The sequence below is a fragment of the Eleutherodactylus coqui genome, chromosome 8, assembly GCF_035609145.1.
Source record: "Eleutherodactylus coqui strain aEleCoq1 chromosome 8, aEleCoq1.hap1, whole genome shotgun sequence".
NCBI lineage: Eukaryota > Metazoa > Chordata > Amphibia > Anura > Eleutherodactylidae > Eleutherodactylus > Eleutherodactylus coqui.
The window spans coordinates 115,442,474-115,460,977 of record NC_089844.1 but is presented as its reverse complement, the minus strand read 5'-3'; the positions used below and the strand labels follow the sequence as shown (position 1 = coordinate 115,460,977).

Sequence of the window (18,504 nt, the reverse complement as noted above, 5' to 3'; positions counted from 1 at the left end):
GCATGTGAGTAGCAATTTGCCTGTCAACTTACTGCTTGGGAAGGGGTGCTTATACCTGCCCTTGTATCTCTGTATGAGTACATCCGTAAGTATGTCCGCCTACTGTGTGTGGGGGGGTTTTTTGTAATTGATTTGTCCCTTTTCTGTGATTAGTCAAATATAAGAGCATGCAGCACACACATCCTATAATGGAAATGCATTGCATTTTCAGCATGGACTTTACCACTTAATAATATAGGTGGTGAAATCCGCTGTGAATCCGCGAGATAATCTGCAGTAACACATGTAGATTTTGCAGTGAAATCTCTAGATAGATTCACTATGGATTTGCAACAAGTTAATTGCTAAAACATTCTGTGCATCTGCACTTACGCTAACAGGTATACTAAGTTGACCTTTGGTATTTGTTATCACTGTCTATTGCACTAGTTTCTATTACTCCAGCGTCTCCTTCAATAAATAGATGCACTTCCTCATACGCTATGACACAGTATCACACAGTCAGATCCTATCATGTTTCTTAACAGGGCATGTTTACATGTCATGACTCTATTGCCATTTCAGTCACCTGATATATACAGTGATAATGATTCTAATTATGCATAACTACACTATATCAAAGGAGCAATGAGAATAAAAGGTGCTTTAAGGCGGAACGATTAACGGTCAGAAAAGTCTTCAAACGAGCAAAAGTGAACAATAACCGTTCGGTCTAAACGCAAGCAAATGATTGAATGATGAGCGAGAATTGTTTGCTTTTCGTCCATCGTTCATTCTATGCAGACTAGAGATGAGCGAGCATACTCGCTAAGGACAATTACTCGATCGAGCATTGTCCTTAGCAAGTACCTGCCCGCTCGGAAGAAAAGGTTCGGCTGCCGGCGCAGGTGACAGGTGAGTTGCGGGGGGGGGGGGGGGGGGGGGGGAGGGAGAGAGAGATCTCCCCTCCGTTCCTCCCCGCTCTCCCCCGCGACTCCCTGCCCGCTGCCGGCAGCCGAATCTTTTCTTCCGAGCGGGGAGATACTCGCTAAGGACAATGCTCGATCCAGTAATTGCCCTTAGCGAGTATGCTCGCTCATCTCTAATGCAGACATAAAAAACAGTGTTGGCTCGTTCGCTTATCATTGAGTTTAAACAGCAATCATTCAGTCTCCCATTCGCTCATACAGTGACTGAATGATTCTCGTTTGAACGAGCCAACGATGTATCTGCCGGTCTAAACAGGCTGGGTGAGTGCAAACGAGCTAGCGGTGACGTCACTCGCTCATTCAAACAAGAATCGTTTTGTCTAAAAGGACCCTAAGGCGCATAACAAAATCTTTTTCGGAGTTATACCATGCATAGGGAATGTTACATTCAATTGAATGCATTATGTGCAATATATACCTGCCAGCAGCTGCAACTTTTGTGCAGATCAACACAGGTATGCAATAATAATGAAATGCGACTGTTCCCAGCAAGAGAAACCAAGTAATATATGATACCTTTAATGGCTAACAAAAATGCATGATGTTATAGCGAGCTTTCAGACCTCCCAGGAGCTTTCAGACCTCCCAGCGCGTTGTGGAGGTGGGATTTATGAATTGGCCAATCAATGCCGTGGCTCATCCAATTGGTAAATCCTGCCTCCACAATACACTGGATATTGATTGGCTGAGCAGCGGCCAAAGAACCAATCAAGGCAGCGCTGGATGAACCGATCACAGCCATCGCCTTGGTTCATCGAGCGCTGCATTGTTTGGCTGAGCAGCGCTGGATGAACCAATCAGAGTCATTGCTTCCTGGAGGCAATATTTATGAATCCAGAAACCAGCAAATGATTTTCTGTGGGCGAACGAAGACTGCAGTAACAGTTTAATTATCTTTACCTACTATATTACCTAAATAAGCTACAGACCATAAGTATACAGTCAGGAGCTGTGATCTCCTCTATTATAACTGTGTGACAGAAGCTGGGCGATCATCAGTAACTATTATAACACTGCCTGTATCCCCCTCTAGGCAGTTGCAGTGGTAGGATTCATGCAACAGCATCACACAAACTGAGAAACTGACTGGAAAATGAATACATAACCCAAGTAGATCTGGGCTAGTCAGAACAGAGATCACATGACCATCTGAGAAAAAAGAGGCCGGGAGTTTAAGTTAGAATAACTAACCAAGGTAATACTAGCTCATTCTACATCCTAGGGAACTAACTACATAATAAATGGAGGGAAAAAATCACCGGAGTGGCCCTTTAATTACTAATTGACAAGATCTATTAAAATCCTTAAATGCTGTAAACACCCGAAAAATCTTAATAATGTTTTCATATATGAAGTCCTCCAATATTCTACTCAGAATTATGTTAGTAGAACCGGTCTGATATGAAGGATTTGGACTGTATGGCAGTACAGCTTTAGCACTATAGGGCAGATTCGTTACAGTGTCCTTCCCATCTGAAGCCTCCTGCTGGCCTCCGAGAGAAGGCTGGGGTTTTATAGAAACAAAGGAGCATTCTGCGCTATGATGTATCTGTGAAGGAAGCCTAAAGGGAACGAGTATGCAAATAGGCAGTGCTGGCACTAGGCAGAGCAAGTTCATGCAAATATCATTGTTTGCGCTTGATATTTAATGAACAAATATTTATTTATAGCTGCAACATCCATTGTTATAGAAAGTGGAGGATTAACCTCTTAATGCCCTCTTGTAATCGAATTTTCAAGTGCTTTTGTAACAAATAGTAGCTCTCCTGTTCATGTTTTGAGGTTTCCAAGCTCTTCCCCTACACTGTAGTGTATATAGTAGAAAGTGCTATTATAGTAAAGCAAATTGGAGCACATGAAAACCACACCGCGACAAAAACTTGCTCTTCCAATGTTATTTGAATCCACAACTATTTACACTATAGAAAATATAGCATTGCCATATAATATAATATGTTTATTGCTTAGGTCAGAAGCTGGGACCCTTACTGAATTAAGGCCCATTTAGACACAACGAGTATCGCTCAAAAATTGCTCAAAGGCCGTCTTTTGAGAGATAATTGTTGTGTGTAACTGCACTGATGACAGGCTGGGTATAAAGAACAGACCGGTCCAGCTCTGTCCTCCATACCCGGCACGGAGTGCTTGTCTGTATAACAGCCGGGCGCTCCGTGCAGAAAATATCTGGATGCAAAAGACAAGAGGGGACACCCCACTTGTCTTCTGCATCCTCTGCTCAGAGCGCTCGGCTGTATAACAGTTGGACGCTCGGAGAGGAGAACAGCTGGATGCAGAAGGCAAGCGGGGATACCCCGCTTGTCTTCTGCATTCTCCACTCCGAGCGTTCAGCTGTATAACAGTCTGGCACTTAGAGCGGGGAACAGCTGGATGCAGAAGAGAAAGCGGGGACACCCCGCTTGTCTTCTGCATCCTCCGCTGGCAACGCAAGGTGATCGCTCATCTTGCGCTGTAAATGACACAACGATTATCGCTTACGGCCTTAGTCAGACGGGCGTTTTTTCGCATGATTTGCGGATCGCATGACGGATGCGCATCCGCAAATCGCGTGACCGGTGCCCAAAAATCGCCCGAAAATCTGCTCCTAGCCGCGTTTCATTAGAAACGGGCCGGAGCTGTCCAGCGCATTGCATTCAATGGAGCGGCAATACAGCCCGCTCCATTGAAAGCAATGCGCTGCGGGCGAGTGTGAGATGAATTCTCGGGAAGGGCTTAAATATATAAGCCCTTCCCCGCAATTCATCCAGAAAAGTGTTAAAATAAAGAATATATATATACTCACCTGCTCCCGGCAGCCGGAGTTCCGCGCGGCCGGCCTGCAGTGGGTGTGAAGGGGGTGTGAGTCAGACCTGCCCCCTGATTGGCTCAGCGCTGTTCTATAATTTCTGTTCTATAATTTCTGTTCTATAATTTCTGTTCTATAATTTATCGGACGAGCGCATTAAAAAGCGCTCATGTGTCCGATACCATTGCAAAGCAATGGTTTTATAAAATCGCCGGACGCATGCGCATGCGCAAATTGGGCGAAAAAACGCCCGTCTGACTAAGGCCTACAAGTCACTTGAGCGACATCTTTTGAGTGATAATCATTCTCTCTAAATGACCCTTTAATGCTGTTCAGAGTCAAGAGATGCATAGATTTGTATCCAGTTGTAAGGGTGACTTTACACGGGACAACTAACGTCCAACTAGTCGCTTAATAGAAGAAATGTAAGCGACAGTCATTTGTGTAACCACAGCCACCAACCGAGATACAAGTGAGCTCACCTAAAAATAGTCACTCGTTGATTAATTATGGCCTGGTGTAAATCAGTAACCGTTGTCTTTCCCGGGAGGTGTGCCCTTGTTCGGTGTGTGCCTCCCACTGAAAGATGAACGGCTTCTGCCTTTTATTTTTCACATTTTGCCCTCCCACCAAGGCCGGCGTCACTTGGGCTTAGTTTGTGTGCGTATTTGTGCATGCAAAATTTGCATGTGCAATATGTAGAGAATAGAACCCATTCATTTCAATCAGTTCGCTCATATTTGCATATTTTTCATGCACATTTCAGTCATGCCAAAAAATCCTGCAGCATTCTCTATTTCCTTGTGCATTTACGCAGCAGAAGTCCCCATAGACGTCAATGGGGGATGCGCAAATTTGCATGCAATACACAAGGAGATGTGAAAATTAATGCAACTATAGCCTACGGGTGATGGGCATTGCTGTTAGGCATTCACTTATTGTGTCTGTCATCCAAAACCTTAATAATATCCACTTAGCAGATACATTGTTTTACAGGATGGGACTGCATGGAATGATGCAGTTTGTAGCGCTTTTCCATGCACAAAAAATAATATATCGGACAGGTATTGTCCAAACGGGGGCCAAAAGAACTTCTCTCCAATAAATGGGGACCTATGATTCGATTCTGGGAGCCTTTGCAGCGCATACATCAAATGGATCATAAAAAAGCAGCACGATAAACTACTGTGGGAATGGGTGTTGGAGTAGGTAAGTGGAAAACAAATCAAAAACCACTCGTAAGTTACAGACTGGGTGCAAACAGTAATAAGTGATTCAAGGAAATCTCAAGTTTGGTACCACTAAAGATTATATCGGGGGACTATAGATCCGTAGATAAGTGGTAGTGGTAACCATTCTGAACTATAGACAAGATCAAGCTCCCCATCACTTTCATGCAAGCACTGTCAGCAGAATACAGTCTGTCAGCAGTATACTGGCAGGACATGGGCCGCCATAAACAGCATCACTGACCGTGTCTACAAGGCAAGTTTACTAACAACATCACACAATTGAGTTGTAACTCAAACAAGTTCAAAAATAAAACCTCTGAAGTTTGACCAAGACAAAGCCTCATTTATCTGCACCCTGGCATAATGCATACCATATTACCTGAAGAGGAGGATGAGAAGACAGGTTGCAAAATACAATCCAATGGTAAATATATAAGCTAATTGCATATCATATGCCCCAAGATTGGCATCCTTCCTGATGCTGCTATTTGTATAATATCCATAGTACAAAACTGTATCTTCAAAGTAGCCCTAAAAAGAGAAGCAAAGAGGCAGTTGGTATTTTACAATTATGTGCCCACCCACTAGGGGGCGGATCTGAATACCGCTCCAATTCAGGTCAATAGGAGTTGTATGCAGATAAGCCCCCAGCGGTAGTCACAGGCTCCTCACTACTTAAAACTGTGCAGTGTAACTTTATAAAGTACATTAGCAAACTCTATGTATATTTTATGCTGGAGGTTCCTTAGAAATGCAATGGTAGATAGACTTTAAAATCAAGCTATATTATAAGAGGTAACAAACTCCAACTACATTATAGTCATGTGACCTTCATTCAGCAAAAACTGTTTTGATTTTTGGGTTGGATTCACACCACATTTTTAATCCTGCTATTGGAGGTGTACCTCCAGAGGATTCCCGATGCATTACTCAAAAGGAAGGCTGCAGCATATCCCACTGTATAGGCATACAGTGGGATACATTGCCTATAGACCCCTCCACCTCCACTCTCTTCCCAGCTTAAGAAGTATCTCTCCTGAGTATCTAAGGGGTGAGCAACGTCTTCCACCTTCCTCTGCTTCCCTTGGGGTGCTCTAACAATGTAACTGTTTATATATTGGAGTTGCCCCAAAGAAGTCACGCCAAGCAGTAGCTCAGACTACTGGCACCTAAAGCTACCCCTGCCACCACTGTCAAAAGCATCAGCAAGCATATTCTTCAGAGAATGAAGATAGAAGGTACTTCTCATGTAGATAAAAATACATTTTCTGCGCACCTAACTGATGTATTTCTGCAATGCAACACATCATAAAGCTGCTAACCTTCCCTCTGCCCCCTTATAGGTTGCCGATCTTTGGTCTAATGAATAATGAAGACCTGGGGAAGAAGAGTGCCCACCTGGTACCTTCTAAACCAGCAACCCTGGCCTCTAAAGTCTAGTTACCTGCCCCTCCTAGCAATCCTACCTGCCTCCCTGTTCCCTCTCTGCCCATGGAACCTCTACTGATATGTCTATATATGAACAGCGACGTCACTGGAGCTCCCAAAGGTATCCACTTAACGGATGCCATACTGTCACATCTGTCATCTATAGGCTCTTACAGCCTCCATTAAATGGACATCATGGGATGCAGCAGCATAGTCTACTAAACTGTTCCATCTCATTTTTCTGCAATATACTGCCACATACCAGCCAGACAGAGAATTACATAACTTGTGTGTTCCCCGAGAATTAACCACCTCCCTCCATACTTACTGTTCCTGTAAGAAGCTCTAGACCAGTGAATGATAAGTTATTGGGTGCCATGTCGAAAAACTGAGGAATGGTTATAAAACTGAAGTTCACCACAAACGAGAAGATGTTGAACATCAGCAGCCACTTGATGAAATTGAAATAAGAAAGAATACTTGTTCCAAATTTCCCTTCTATGACTTTCAAGGTGCCATGCCAAAGCCGAAGTGCCTCTAATATTTCTGAGGCTACCTGTTTGGATCTTCGGAAAGACTGGTAGGAAAGAAATTGCAAAAGAGGTATAAAATAAGACAACACAGTTCTACTAGCAGTGACTATTCATCAACTACCTCTTTAATATTACTCTTTGCTGTCCTGGGTTAAACAGGATTGACCTGATATCTATCACGGATTAGGTTAATTTTTCACTGTCCCTCATAAAGGTCGATTTTATTTCACCTGCCATTTGTGTAGGATGTAAATGTTTGTTCCCATAATTGTATCACTACATGATGAAATGTCTTAAAGCTCATGTCCAGCTTTGCAACCATTTCTGCCAATGGTATGTTAACTACTGCACACTGATGAGGGGCAAAACCCCCGAAACAGCTGTCTGTGTATGGACTCTGGCTTGGTTTGCTATTCCCAATCATTGTTATAAAGACTTGTATAAAGGGTCTGGCATTGATTTGAAGGAATGCTGCCATCCAATAGGTGGCGCGGCAGAGATATTATTTCATCTTCCTTATTAACAAGAAGTAGAGGATAGATAAGAGGAAACATACATGACTATTGATCCGGTTAATTACATTGATGGATAATGTTTTGCAAATAAATATTTCACCTACTAATTTAATACTGTAGATACATCCATTGCAACAGTTCATTTGTGAGCCATGTTTTGACGATTTCCGCTTCAGTTGTATTACTTTGTTCCTGTGGAGAGTCATACAATACTGCAAATCACTATGCCGTCCCATCGTAAGCAGTGGCTGAGATATTGCCATTGCATTTTCATTGAAGCTTGACATGGCCAGAACATCAATACTGCATATTTATCAAAATGCAAGCAACAATTACAAAAGTAAAAAACTAAATTATGGGGAGGGGGTGGGGTCACACAAAGCTTTTTTTTTTTTTTAAAGCCATTGCAGTTGTTGATGCAGCTTTTTGAGCCAAAGCCAAAAGTGGATCCATCAAGAATACGTTGAAGTCCTTTCCTTTATATTTCCCATATCTTTTGAATTCACTTCTGGCTCTGGCTAAAAAAAATGCATGAAAAATTGTCACAAAAACTGTGATACTTTACCAAAAAACAACCTAAAAATTCAATGTGAATTCAATGTAAGCATCTCTTCAGAGAAATGACCAGATGCAACACAGTTCCCCTTGTAATAACAGCTGATCGTGTGAGTTCATGCAGTGAGCTCTACAGTTAGCTAATCTCACCTGCTTATGGCCCTCTTACACGGAATGACTATCATTCAGTTTATTGCTGGAACTTGCAAAACTGACTGCTGATCATTAAGTGTAAACACTGCCAGCGACTGAGCAAAGAGTGATAATTTATTTGGTTATCATTTGTAGTTTAGTTTAGGCAGAGATAAAAACCAAATGACGATCAGCCCGTGTAAACAGACAGTCGCTCACCTATGAACAACTGCCTACTTACTTTGAATGGAGGCGGGTGGCCGGATGTTATCTCTGCCGTGCTACGACTCCATTCGCGAAACGATTTTTGCTCCTGTGTGAAATCACTTAAGCGCCTGCCTGACAGTCATCACGTGTAAAAGAACCCTTATTTAAAAGGGGTTATCTTAAGTGGACAGGAATAAGGAGACAACCAAAATACAATTATTTGAGATATTCCAATATCTCAAACAGGTTTGCTTTGGGATAAGCAAAGCATTACATAATTCTTGTAAAATACTATGTTGCGGCTGAGATTTGTTGACTTTGTTGCCTGCTTCCTTCCAACATCTAAGAGCAGTCTAAAACAGTTTGCAACAAAAACATAAAAGTGACAGTTGTTGTTCATTTTGGCTTTGGGGATACTGGAGTTAAGCCCCAATGCCTAATCTGTAATAGGGTTCCTACCTACCATCTGCTGTTTATAACACTGGTGGTGTTTAATATGACCATTGGACTTCCCCCACCTAGGGGCGATACCGGTAGCTACCTCTGGACCCTCTTGTTAGTATGTGCCGGTGGAGAACCCCCAAGTAGAATGCTACTTGCAACACAAGAGAAGAGAAGCAGAGGATTTGTGGAATTGCTTGACAGAGGAACCAAGACAAGGTAGATGGTTTACCCTTTTAATTGAACAGGTGATGCGTTTCAGTACAGAACATGCACATTCTTCAGGCCATTACAGACTGAAATGCGTCACCTGTCCAATTAAAAGTGTCAACCATGTACTGGTGTCTTGGTTCCCCTGTTAAGCAACGCTACAGATCCCTTGCTTCTCCTATGTTGGATCTCCTTTATTCTTGTCCATCAGGGGAGGCTGCAGCAACTGACAGGTCCTTATCCGTGTTGTGCCGTGTGCATAATGATCCAGGTACTAATATTCTTATCTACTTTCCCCTAATTTGACTAGTCCTTTACATCCGGGGTCCCCAACTTCAGTCCTCAGGGACCACCAACAGGTCATGTTTTCAGGATACCCTATGGTAAGAACACCTGCGGCAATGTCTGAAGCACTGACCATAAGTACATCACCTGTGCAACACTGAGGAAATCCTGAAAACATGACCTGTTGGCGGTCCCTGAGGACTGGAGTTGGGGAACACTGCTTTACACTATGGAGCACAATGGTTTGCTTTTTTAAAAAGCCAGAACCCTACTTAGGAAAAAACGACCTGAGGTTTTATAAAGTGCTTTGGAGAACTCCATCTGTATTATTTGGGCTTATTACTCCACTACTGCACATAATAATTCCAAAATATACAAAGTAATATAATGGATCCACTATTATGAATAATACGTAGAACTTAATACTAGGCTCCTACCTAAGGCCACGTTTATCATTCAGACATGCTGGAATCTTCCGGACTTCTTTGGCTATATCAGTAGTAGACATTTCCACTAATTTTGTTATCAGCTTTTCATGTTCTAATTAGATGGTAAAAAGAACAATAAAAGTAAGCATCAGTAAAAAGAAAATAAATAAAAAGTATATAAAAGAGTACAAATTAATGGACTGGTATGATGAAATACATCTTGCAACATGCATTATACCAAATGAAAATATATAGAAATGGCCACTACAAGTGCTACTTCAAAAAAAAAACAACTGGCAAATACATTCTCAGAATGATCACAGTAAAAAATAAATCTGTTACATCACAAAAAATACACCAAACAGAGCTACGCGTTTCAACTCAGGAAAGGAGTCTTCCTCAGACATTCTGGAGTTGAAACGTGTAGCTATGTTCTGCTTCTCTTTTTGTCATGTAATAAATGTATTTTTCACTGTGACAATGCATTCATTAGTTTTATTTTGGAAGTAGAGCCATTTCTATATTTTTCCATTTGGTCTTTCAACCCATTTTGGAGTACTGGGAAGAAATCTTTTGGTGAACAGGGCTCTGGGCTTGCTTTTTCCTATGCATTTGAAGGTTATTTGGTTGGCTTCATATTAGTGCTTTCATGTTGTTGTGTTCATTTATAGTGCAACTCTGCCAGGTGAGCGCAGCAGCCTGTTATATAACCTTTATTACCCACAATTGTTTCCATCATATTACACCAGATAGCACCTCCATTGTCTTTCCTCACCCCTTGTGTTTTTCTTCCCAACATATATCATAGTGAGATAATAATAACATTTCTATGCTTTTAGAAGTCTCTATTCATGCTGACAATGTGGCTTCCTGTTATAATGAATATCATAACCCTGTGACAGATCTGTCATACAACAGATCCGAACAAAAAGCAAGAAGAGGGCTATTTAGATGCAAAGTAAAAATTTGTCTCTATTTTGTATATGTCTACCACATATTGATGCATAGTAATTAGAGATGAGCGAACGTACTCGTTAAGGGCGATTTTGCAATCGAGCATCGCTATTTTCGAGTACCTGACTACTCGGGTGAAAAGATTCGGGGGGCACCGGGGGTGAGTGGGGGGTTGCAGAGGGGAGTGGGGGGGAGAGAGAGCTCCCCCCTGTTCCCCACTGCTACCCCCGCCCCCCGGCGCCCCCCGAATCTTTTGACCCGAGTAGTCAGGTACTCGAAAATAGCGATGCTCGATTGCGAAATCGCCCTTAACGAGTACGTTCACTCATCTCTAATAGTAATATGCATCTAACATAGGTGAAAATATGATATGAACATAGTTTAATGGGGTTGTACAGTTCAATAGGATCCCATATGTGAAAATAATAAACAGACATATACTTGACCCTTCGTGGCCATTGGGATCCAGCACTGCAACTTGCTGTGGTCCCAGTGATTGCTGTTATATATGATGTCAGTTAATCAAGTGACCACTGCAGCATTACATTCTTGAACTCCTGGCATCATGGCGCCCATAATATGAGCACCGATGCCAGGAGAATGAGTGGTGACACTGCAGCCTCTCAATGGCTGTAGTGGTCATGTGATTTCCTGTGACATCATCTGTCTCAGGAATCACCGGGACTGCAGTGTGCTGAAGCTCTGGATCCCAGCACCCGTGAAGGCATAAGTATATCTCTGTTTATTATTTTCACATAGGGGTCTTATTGAAAAGAGTTGTGTAATAACCAGACAACCCCTTTAAGGGTCCTTTTAGATGGAGCAATATGCTCTGGTAGATGAGTGGTGATTACCGTTAACTAGGCTTTTATATAGACCAGTTCAGAGTCTATTAGGAGCAAACATTTGGATGAATATTCATGCATGACAGCCTAACTGTGCCAAAAGCCCTTACATCCTAATATTTTGGGCGTCTATACACTGATAACCCATAGTAATTTAGCTACACCGATGGCCAGCATGTCATAATTGTTATCAGTAATGACACCATGGTTTCCTCTGTATCAACTGTATAAATGACCAGCACACGGCTTTTTATCTTTTAGAACAATGCTCTGCTTTTGCCAGGAAAGAGAGATCTACGTAAATACTGTATCCTTTCCTTTTCACAACCTGAAAATAGTAAAAACAGGAAGAAACCCAGTTGGATACATTTTTCAGGATGCTAGCTAGAAAAAAAATGCAATAACAGCTTCTCTTAGAACCCTTTCAGACGAAATCATTCAGAATCCCGAGAGCAGTCAGAATCTGAATGATTATTCAGTCTAAATGCAATAAATTTGTTCATCATACAGTTTCTGCATGTATAAAAACTGAATGACAGATCGTCCCGCGTAAACAGGCAGTTGTCCATCTATAAATGACTGCCTGTTTACTGTAAATGGAGGTTGGCAGCTGAAACGATTCCTGGTCCGTTCCGCCTCCATTCACTAGAGATGATCATTCCTGTGTAAAAGCAGAGGAACCATCATTGCTAGGGCGGCTGGTCATGTAAAAACACCCTTATTGTAATATGATATATCAGAATAGGAAAAGGCTGCTGTTCTCATAGAACACATCACCCATCATTCCTAGACTCCTGAATAGCAAATCCACTCAGTAATGCAAGGAATCATCACATTATCACATCATACTGCTCCATGATTGGGGAAATTATCCATCTAGGAATTTGGGACATTTTCTGACAACTCCTTTTGGAGCTCTATAGGGATAGGTCATCAGTAGTTACTGAGCAGGGTTTCATCACTACGAACCCCCAGCGAAAAATAGTGTTGTACCAGCAGTACCATTAATATCCCACTGTGGGTCAGGCTACAGAATGCAACAGCCAGAAAAGGAGTTCAAACCAAAAACTCCCATAGAAACTCCATTCGTAGAAAAAATAGGACTGGCAGCATGCAGGGGTGCTGTAAAAGATGTAGCTTATTGCCCCATCACTGACATAAAAAGCGACGTTTCGGCCTTATGGCCTTCTTCAAGCTTGAAGGCAACAAGGCTAAACATCACTTTTTATGTCTGTGATGGGGCAATAAACTACTTCTTTTACAGCACCCCTGCATGCTGCCACTCCTATTTTTTTCTATGTATGAACCCCCAGTGATCACTTGATCTCAGCCTCCGAACTCACTGCAGTGGGCCAGATGTTGACAGCTCCATTTACATTGGGGTCACAGCTGGAAGTCCTATAGAAGGTATAACTGCCATTAAGTTCAATGGGAGCAAAGTCTTCTATTATACTTCCGACCCCAGGATCTGAGCTGCAAGTGTAATTGAAGACTTTGCTCCCTTTGAAATTAAATTAAAGCTATACCTTCTATAGCACTCCTATCTCTGACCTCAATGTGGATATCTGGCCCCGTTTCAAAAGATGAGATCAGGCGATCGCTGGGGGTCCCAAGCAGCAGAGCCTCACCAATCAACTACTGATGACCTAACCTGAGGATAGGTGATCAGTACTAAAGGTGGTTAAATGCCTGGAATACCACTTTAATAGAGAAGAACACATAAGAAATGTTGTGCTTTAGCTTCAAACATTGTAGTAAATGCGCTGGACAGCCGGGCCTTGACAGTCAACACGTGCTTATTTTTGTGTTGAAAATTTAGTTCTGGGCAATAAGGTGCCCACCAAACTGTTATGGATGACCCATCCTAAGAATAGGTTATCAATATTGAGTTCCATATAACCCCTTTAACAACAGCAGCTGTACTGATTTAAAAAGGCCTCAATAACAAGCACTGCATTCACACCCTATAGCATCTGAGTAAGTTAAGGCCCATTTAGACGCAACGATTATCGCTCAAAATTTGCATAAAAGTAGTCTTTTGAGCGATAATCGTTGTGTGTAAATGTGCCCATCTTTCAGTTTTCTGCCGAACGATGGACTTCAGTTCTGCTTGAAATCCATCCTTCAGCTGAACAGCTGATAAGCAGGACCTCACACTGTGCTCTGCCTGCAGAGAGCTGATTACAGCTGATTACATTGTCTCAGCTGTTCTCAAGTGTCAGCCCCGCTAGCAGATCAAAGCAAAAGTAATCAGGAAACAGCAGGAGGTCTGTTCCCTGATTACAGTTCCCTGCTCATACATTGCTACTTGGTACTAATAGGCATTAGTGCCAAGTAGAAGTTTATTCAAAATGATTGCTCAAAAGCCATTTTTTGAGCGATAATCGTTGTCTAATCTAGGCTTTACACACAGTACTGATAAGGAATAACATTCGTGTGCTTTCAGCTCATTTGCAGTTCCTTTAGTGCCGGTCATTTAGTGCACTCCCAATGATGAATCCCGGATCATCGTGCAGTTTTCGTTAAGCCGTTGCTGATCTTTTAGCATGCTGAAAGATCAGCGATCAGTTATCAGGAATTCACAGCGGGATACAACTGATACTATTGTTTCAGCTGTATCCCTCTCCCTGAACACAGGCTAGGTATGAAGAACACAGCTGTCCAGCTGTGTTCTTCATCCCCCGCTTGGCTGTATAACAGCCGGGTGCTCCGAGCAGAGAACATCTGGATGCAGAAGACAAGCCGGGCCGCCCGGCTTGTCTTCTGCATCCCCCACTCGGAATGCTTGGCTGTATAAGAGCTGGGCACTCTGAGCAGAGAACAGATGGATGCAGAAGACAAGCGACCCTGCTTGTCTTCTGCATCCACCGCTCGGAGCAGAAGGTGATCACTCAATGTTTGCACGGTAAAAAGCACACGATTATCAACAAAAATCGCTCAAAAGATCGTTGTGTCTAAACCAGGCTTTACACACAGTACTGATAAGGAATAACATTCCTGTGCTTTCTGCTCATTTGCAGTTCCTTTAGTGCAGGTCATTTAGTGCACTCCCAATGATGAATCCCGGGAAAAAAAACACTTGTACAGGGGTTTTCCAGGACATTGATATTGATGGCCAAGCCTTAGGATAGGCGAATGGGTCTGATTTCTAGCAACCCACTTTCAGCTCCTGAACAGTCCATGATGCTAAGCCATGTGTTGCGTCCCCTCCATTATTTATCAGGTACAGTTCTCTACATTTTGTAGCACCTGAGCTTTGTCCTGCAGCTCAGTCCCCTCCAGCTCACTGAGGGTCTCCAGTGAGTGCAACCACTCATTCAATTCGTTAATTGGAGGATTGCATGGACTTAGACCCAAACCAATCTGATATTGATGGCCTAGCTAAATTGTAGAAAACCCCCTTAATTAATTGTATAAATAGTCCTGGTGAGTATCTTTATTTCCATTATTCCCACAAGTCTACCTGTCATAACTACTCACCTTGTTTGTTGCCATACACTATCTGTTTCTGCAGGGAGGTGGCTACTCCCGTAATGGATGCATGCCTGAGAGCATGCTCTGGAACTGCAGATTGCCGCATTGATTGTCTCTGCATCACTTAATAAAACACAAAAACAAAATTAAAAGTACATTGTGAAAAGAAATCTTATGTTTAACATATAATATGATAAGTAAAGTGTTCTAGTAAAGGTGTTTCTGTATCCTGGTTGCTTTGTGTTTTGACCTTCTTCCTATATATCCAGCGTTCCTGAACTCTGCCTGTCTCAGCCTCAGCCAGTTTACTGACTATGTCATGCCTGAAAGCTGCCTGTCCTTACCCACGAGCAATGGGTAAGGGTGCATTAACACTACAAAGATGATCGCTCAAAAGATGGCTTTTGAGCGATTATTTTGCATAAACTTCTACTTGGTACTAATGCCTATTAGTACCAATTAGTAGCATGTGAGCCACAGGGAGCTGTATTCAGAAAACACACCACCCGCTGTTCCCTGATTACATTCCCTTTGATCTGCCATGGGGCAATGTAATCAGCTGTAATCAGCTCTCCCTGGGCAGAGCACAGCATGTGGTCCTGCTTATCAGCTGTTCTGCTGCACAATGGATTTCAGGCAGAACTGAAATTCAGCAGAACAGCAGAACAGTTAAGGATAGGCACATTTACACACAATGATTATTGCTCAAAAGATAGCCCTTGAGCGATAATCGTTGTGTCTAAATGAACTTAAGGGGCCGGTGCTAAAATTTGCTATTTGACTTTCATGGGAATCTGATAAATGAACAGAACAGTCCACACATTCCCGATGTCTTGCTGTGTACTTGATATAGCGAGCTGTGGAGACTGACATCTAGAGAAAAGGTGGCACAAAAAAGGTTGCAAATTTTTGTGCAAGTAAAGTAGTGTAAATGTTAAGTAAATGTCCTCCTTTGTCATCAGGTGATTCCAGACTACAATGGTAAGCTGAAGTGTTTTGATCTATATTTTGAATAGGGACTACATTAGCAAAAATTCATTATAAGTTCCATATTAGCATGGTTGAACTGTACATCTAACAGATTACCAGATTACAAAATGAATTCCTTGCATGCTTGAGAAAGGTTGAACATCGTAAAGCCGAAACGCGTCGCATTGTTATTAATAAAGTAGTTAGTTCTCTATTTGAACCTCTCCACTGACGCCTGTGGAACTACACGCCATCTGGGATCAGGGTCCCCGGGGACCAGGCACCCCTGCGAAGTAAGTTACATCTGGCATATTTGCTTATCATTTCATTCCCATCCATTACACTTTGGAGCGCTGGATCATTTTACTTGTCCTATTGTCTATTTTCATTTTCTGGTGTGCATGCGCCTACTGGATATACCATGACGCTCTCCCGAAAGGATTCTGCACCTGATTGGTTAATTTTCTAGCGTCCTGCCAGACGCTAGCTCTACAAGCTCTCCTGGACTGTGACGTACCGGCACCCCCAGCCAGGGGTTGATCCGGTTACGTCGGGTAAGTCCTACTATTACAACCTTCCTTTTCTCGATCACTATAACATCTCCTCTGGAGCGCCACCTACTGATAACTGTTTCTTTCTTATACAGTATATAGTAGTCCAATAAGACATCAGTATACATACCTCCTTCTGAAACATCAATTGCACTATCTGAATCCTGCTCTGGATCAAGGTAAGAAGACCTAGCACCCCAGTCAGGTTGAAATGAAGGATTATCTAGGGGGGAAAAAATTAAATATTATTAAGAACCTACTTCAGGGTACAACCAATGCAAAACTTGTGGAAATTTGTGTTTATTATCATAATATTAATATTTAACCTTATAACCGATTTAAATCTTCCATATATATTTATAGCGATCATACAGTATTATAGTGAAAACATGTTTTTGTTCTTCCTAGCCTCCTATGTGCCTTCATGAAGTTCAACCAAACTTGGCACACATACTCTTCATGACCCAACAGTTTCCAACTGTTTTTTGCTCATAGCAACCAATCACAGCACAGCTTTCTTTTTACTACAGCAGCTTCATCGTGGTGGATAAATTAGACATTTTCATTTTTTTCATTCCTGCCCCTCAAGATCCATAACCTTTTTTCATTTTTCTGTCAACGTAGCCATATGAAGGCTTGTCTTTTTGGGGGGGAGGGGGGGGGGACAAGCTGTATTTTTCAATAGAACCATTTAATCTACCATAAAATGTATTGTATAATTTTAGAAAATTTGTAAGTGAGCTAAAACACATGAAAAGTGCAGTGAAAAGGACACGTTCACATTACTCTGTACAATTATAGAGATATCAATTTTATATAGTTTTGCTAATTCTAAAAAAAAAAAACGTAAAAGTGCTTTACATAAAAAAAGCTTTATGTTGCCATATTTGGAGACCCATACATTTTTTTATTTTTTCGTTGATGGGACTGTGTGTAGCCCTTTCTTTTTGCAGAGCAAGCTCAAGTTATATATTGCAATATATTATACTGTACTTTTGCCAGTAGCTTATTATGGGGTCCCGGGAGGAGACCCCCTTCCTCCCATCCAACCAGCTGCTGTTAAACAGCCGTGATCAGGTCTACCTCCAATCGTGGTCAATGCGGCCCCCTATCAGCTGTTTAAAACAGCTGTCGGGTGAGGAGTCGGCTCGGCTCCCGAGCCCCCTCCCCAACATGTGTGATCTAAAATATGAAGAAACATCATAGATCATGGAGCGGTTAGTGGCAGCCTGTATTCTGATGATTAATAAACCGGCTTTAGGCCAAGTTCACACTTGCTGTTTTTGCTGCGCTTCTCAAAGATTAGATACATTTTGTGTTTGAAAACCAACCTTTAAAAGCTGCACCACATTTCTAGGACCACTTCTTTAACACAAAGCCCAACGACAAACTTGGTAAACCAGCATTATTAACATACCGTTTTGCCGCAGTTGATCCCCTGCAGTCCTGGTGATTTACATAATACTCTGTAAACCCAAAATTCCCAAAAGGGAATAGAGATTTTGTACTTACGGCGCCCAATGTTGTACGGCTCATCTTCTGATGGAGGGTGCCTGGGTATATGTAGATTATAATCCACGTCTAACCGACTTCCCCTCCAGTCTCCCCCTTGTACCGGGTAACTGACATCATCATCGTCATATGGGTTGCTGTGGAAGGATGATTGCTGCCGGTAGGAAGGCCTGTTTGGGGTTAAGAAAAATGCTGTTACTAACCACATAATGATATCACGTCAAGTCCAAATTCCCATCCATTAATTAACATCTAAATACTGTATGTCAGGTTAAGGCTATAGGTATTATTAACCCCTTAAGGACTTGACCTTTTTTTTTATCAGTTTTTCCTCCCTACTTTTCAAGCTCTTTTAGTTAACCATTGATGTTGCTTTTTGCAGCACGAATTGTATTTTTCAATGATACTATTTAATGTACCGTATAATGTACTGAAAAACATTTTAAAAATTCTAAGTGGAGT

At 42.1% G+C, this 18,504-nt stretch overlaps 1 protein-coding gene across 1 annotated transcript in view; it reads right to left on the bottom strand.

Moving 5' to 3' along the window:
• The window catches only part of TMC5 (transmembrane channel like 5), a 68,412-nt gene that overhangs the window by 23,183 nt on the left and 26,725 nt on the right, over positions 1 to 18,504 (bottom strand). Inside the window, exons 3-9 of the mRNA XM_066576252.1 lie at positions 18,043 to 18,212; positions 16,661 to 16,753; positions 15,017 to 15,133; positions 9,747 to 9,849; positions 7,584 to 7,671; positions 6,760 to 7,008; positions 5,383 to 5,534 (exon numbers count right to left, since the gene is read on the bottom strand). Of these exons, the coding sequence (XP_066432349.1) occupies positions 5,383 to 5,534; positions 6,760 to 7,008; positions 7,584 to 7,671; positions 9,747 to 9,849; positions 15,017 to 15,133; positions 16,661 to 16,753; positions 18,043 to 18,212 (972 nt within the window). The remainder of the gene's footprint in view (positions 1 to 5,382; positions 5,535 to 6,759; positions 7,009 to 7,583; positions 7,672 to 9,746; positions 9,850 to 15,016; positions 15,134 to 16,660; positions 16,754 to 18,042; positions 18,213 to 18,504) is intronic.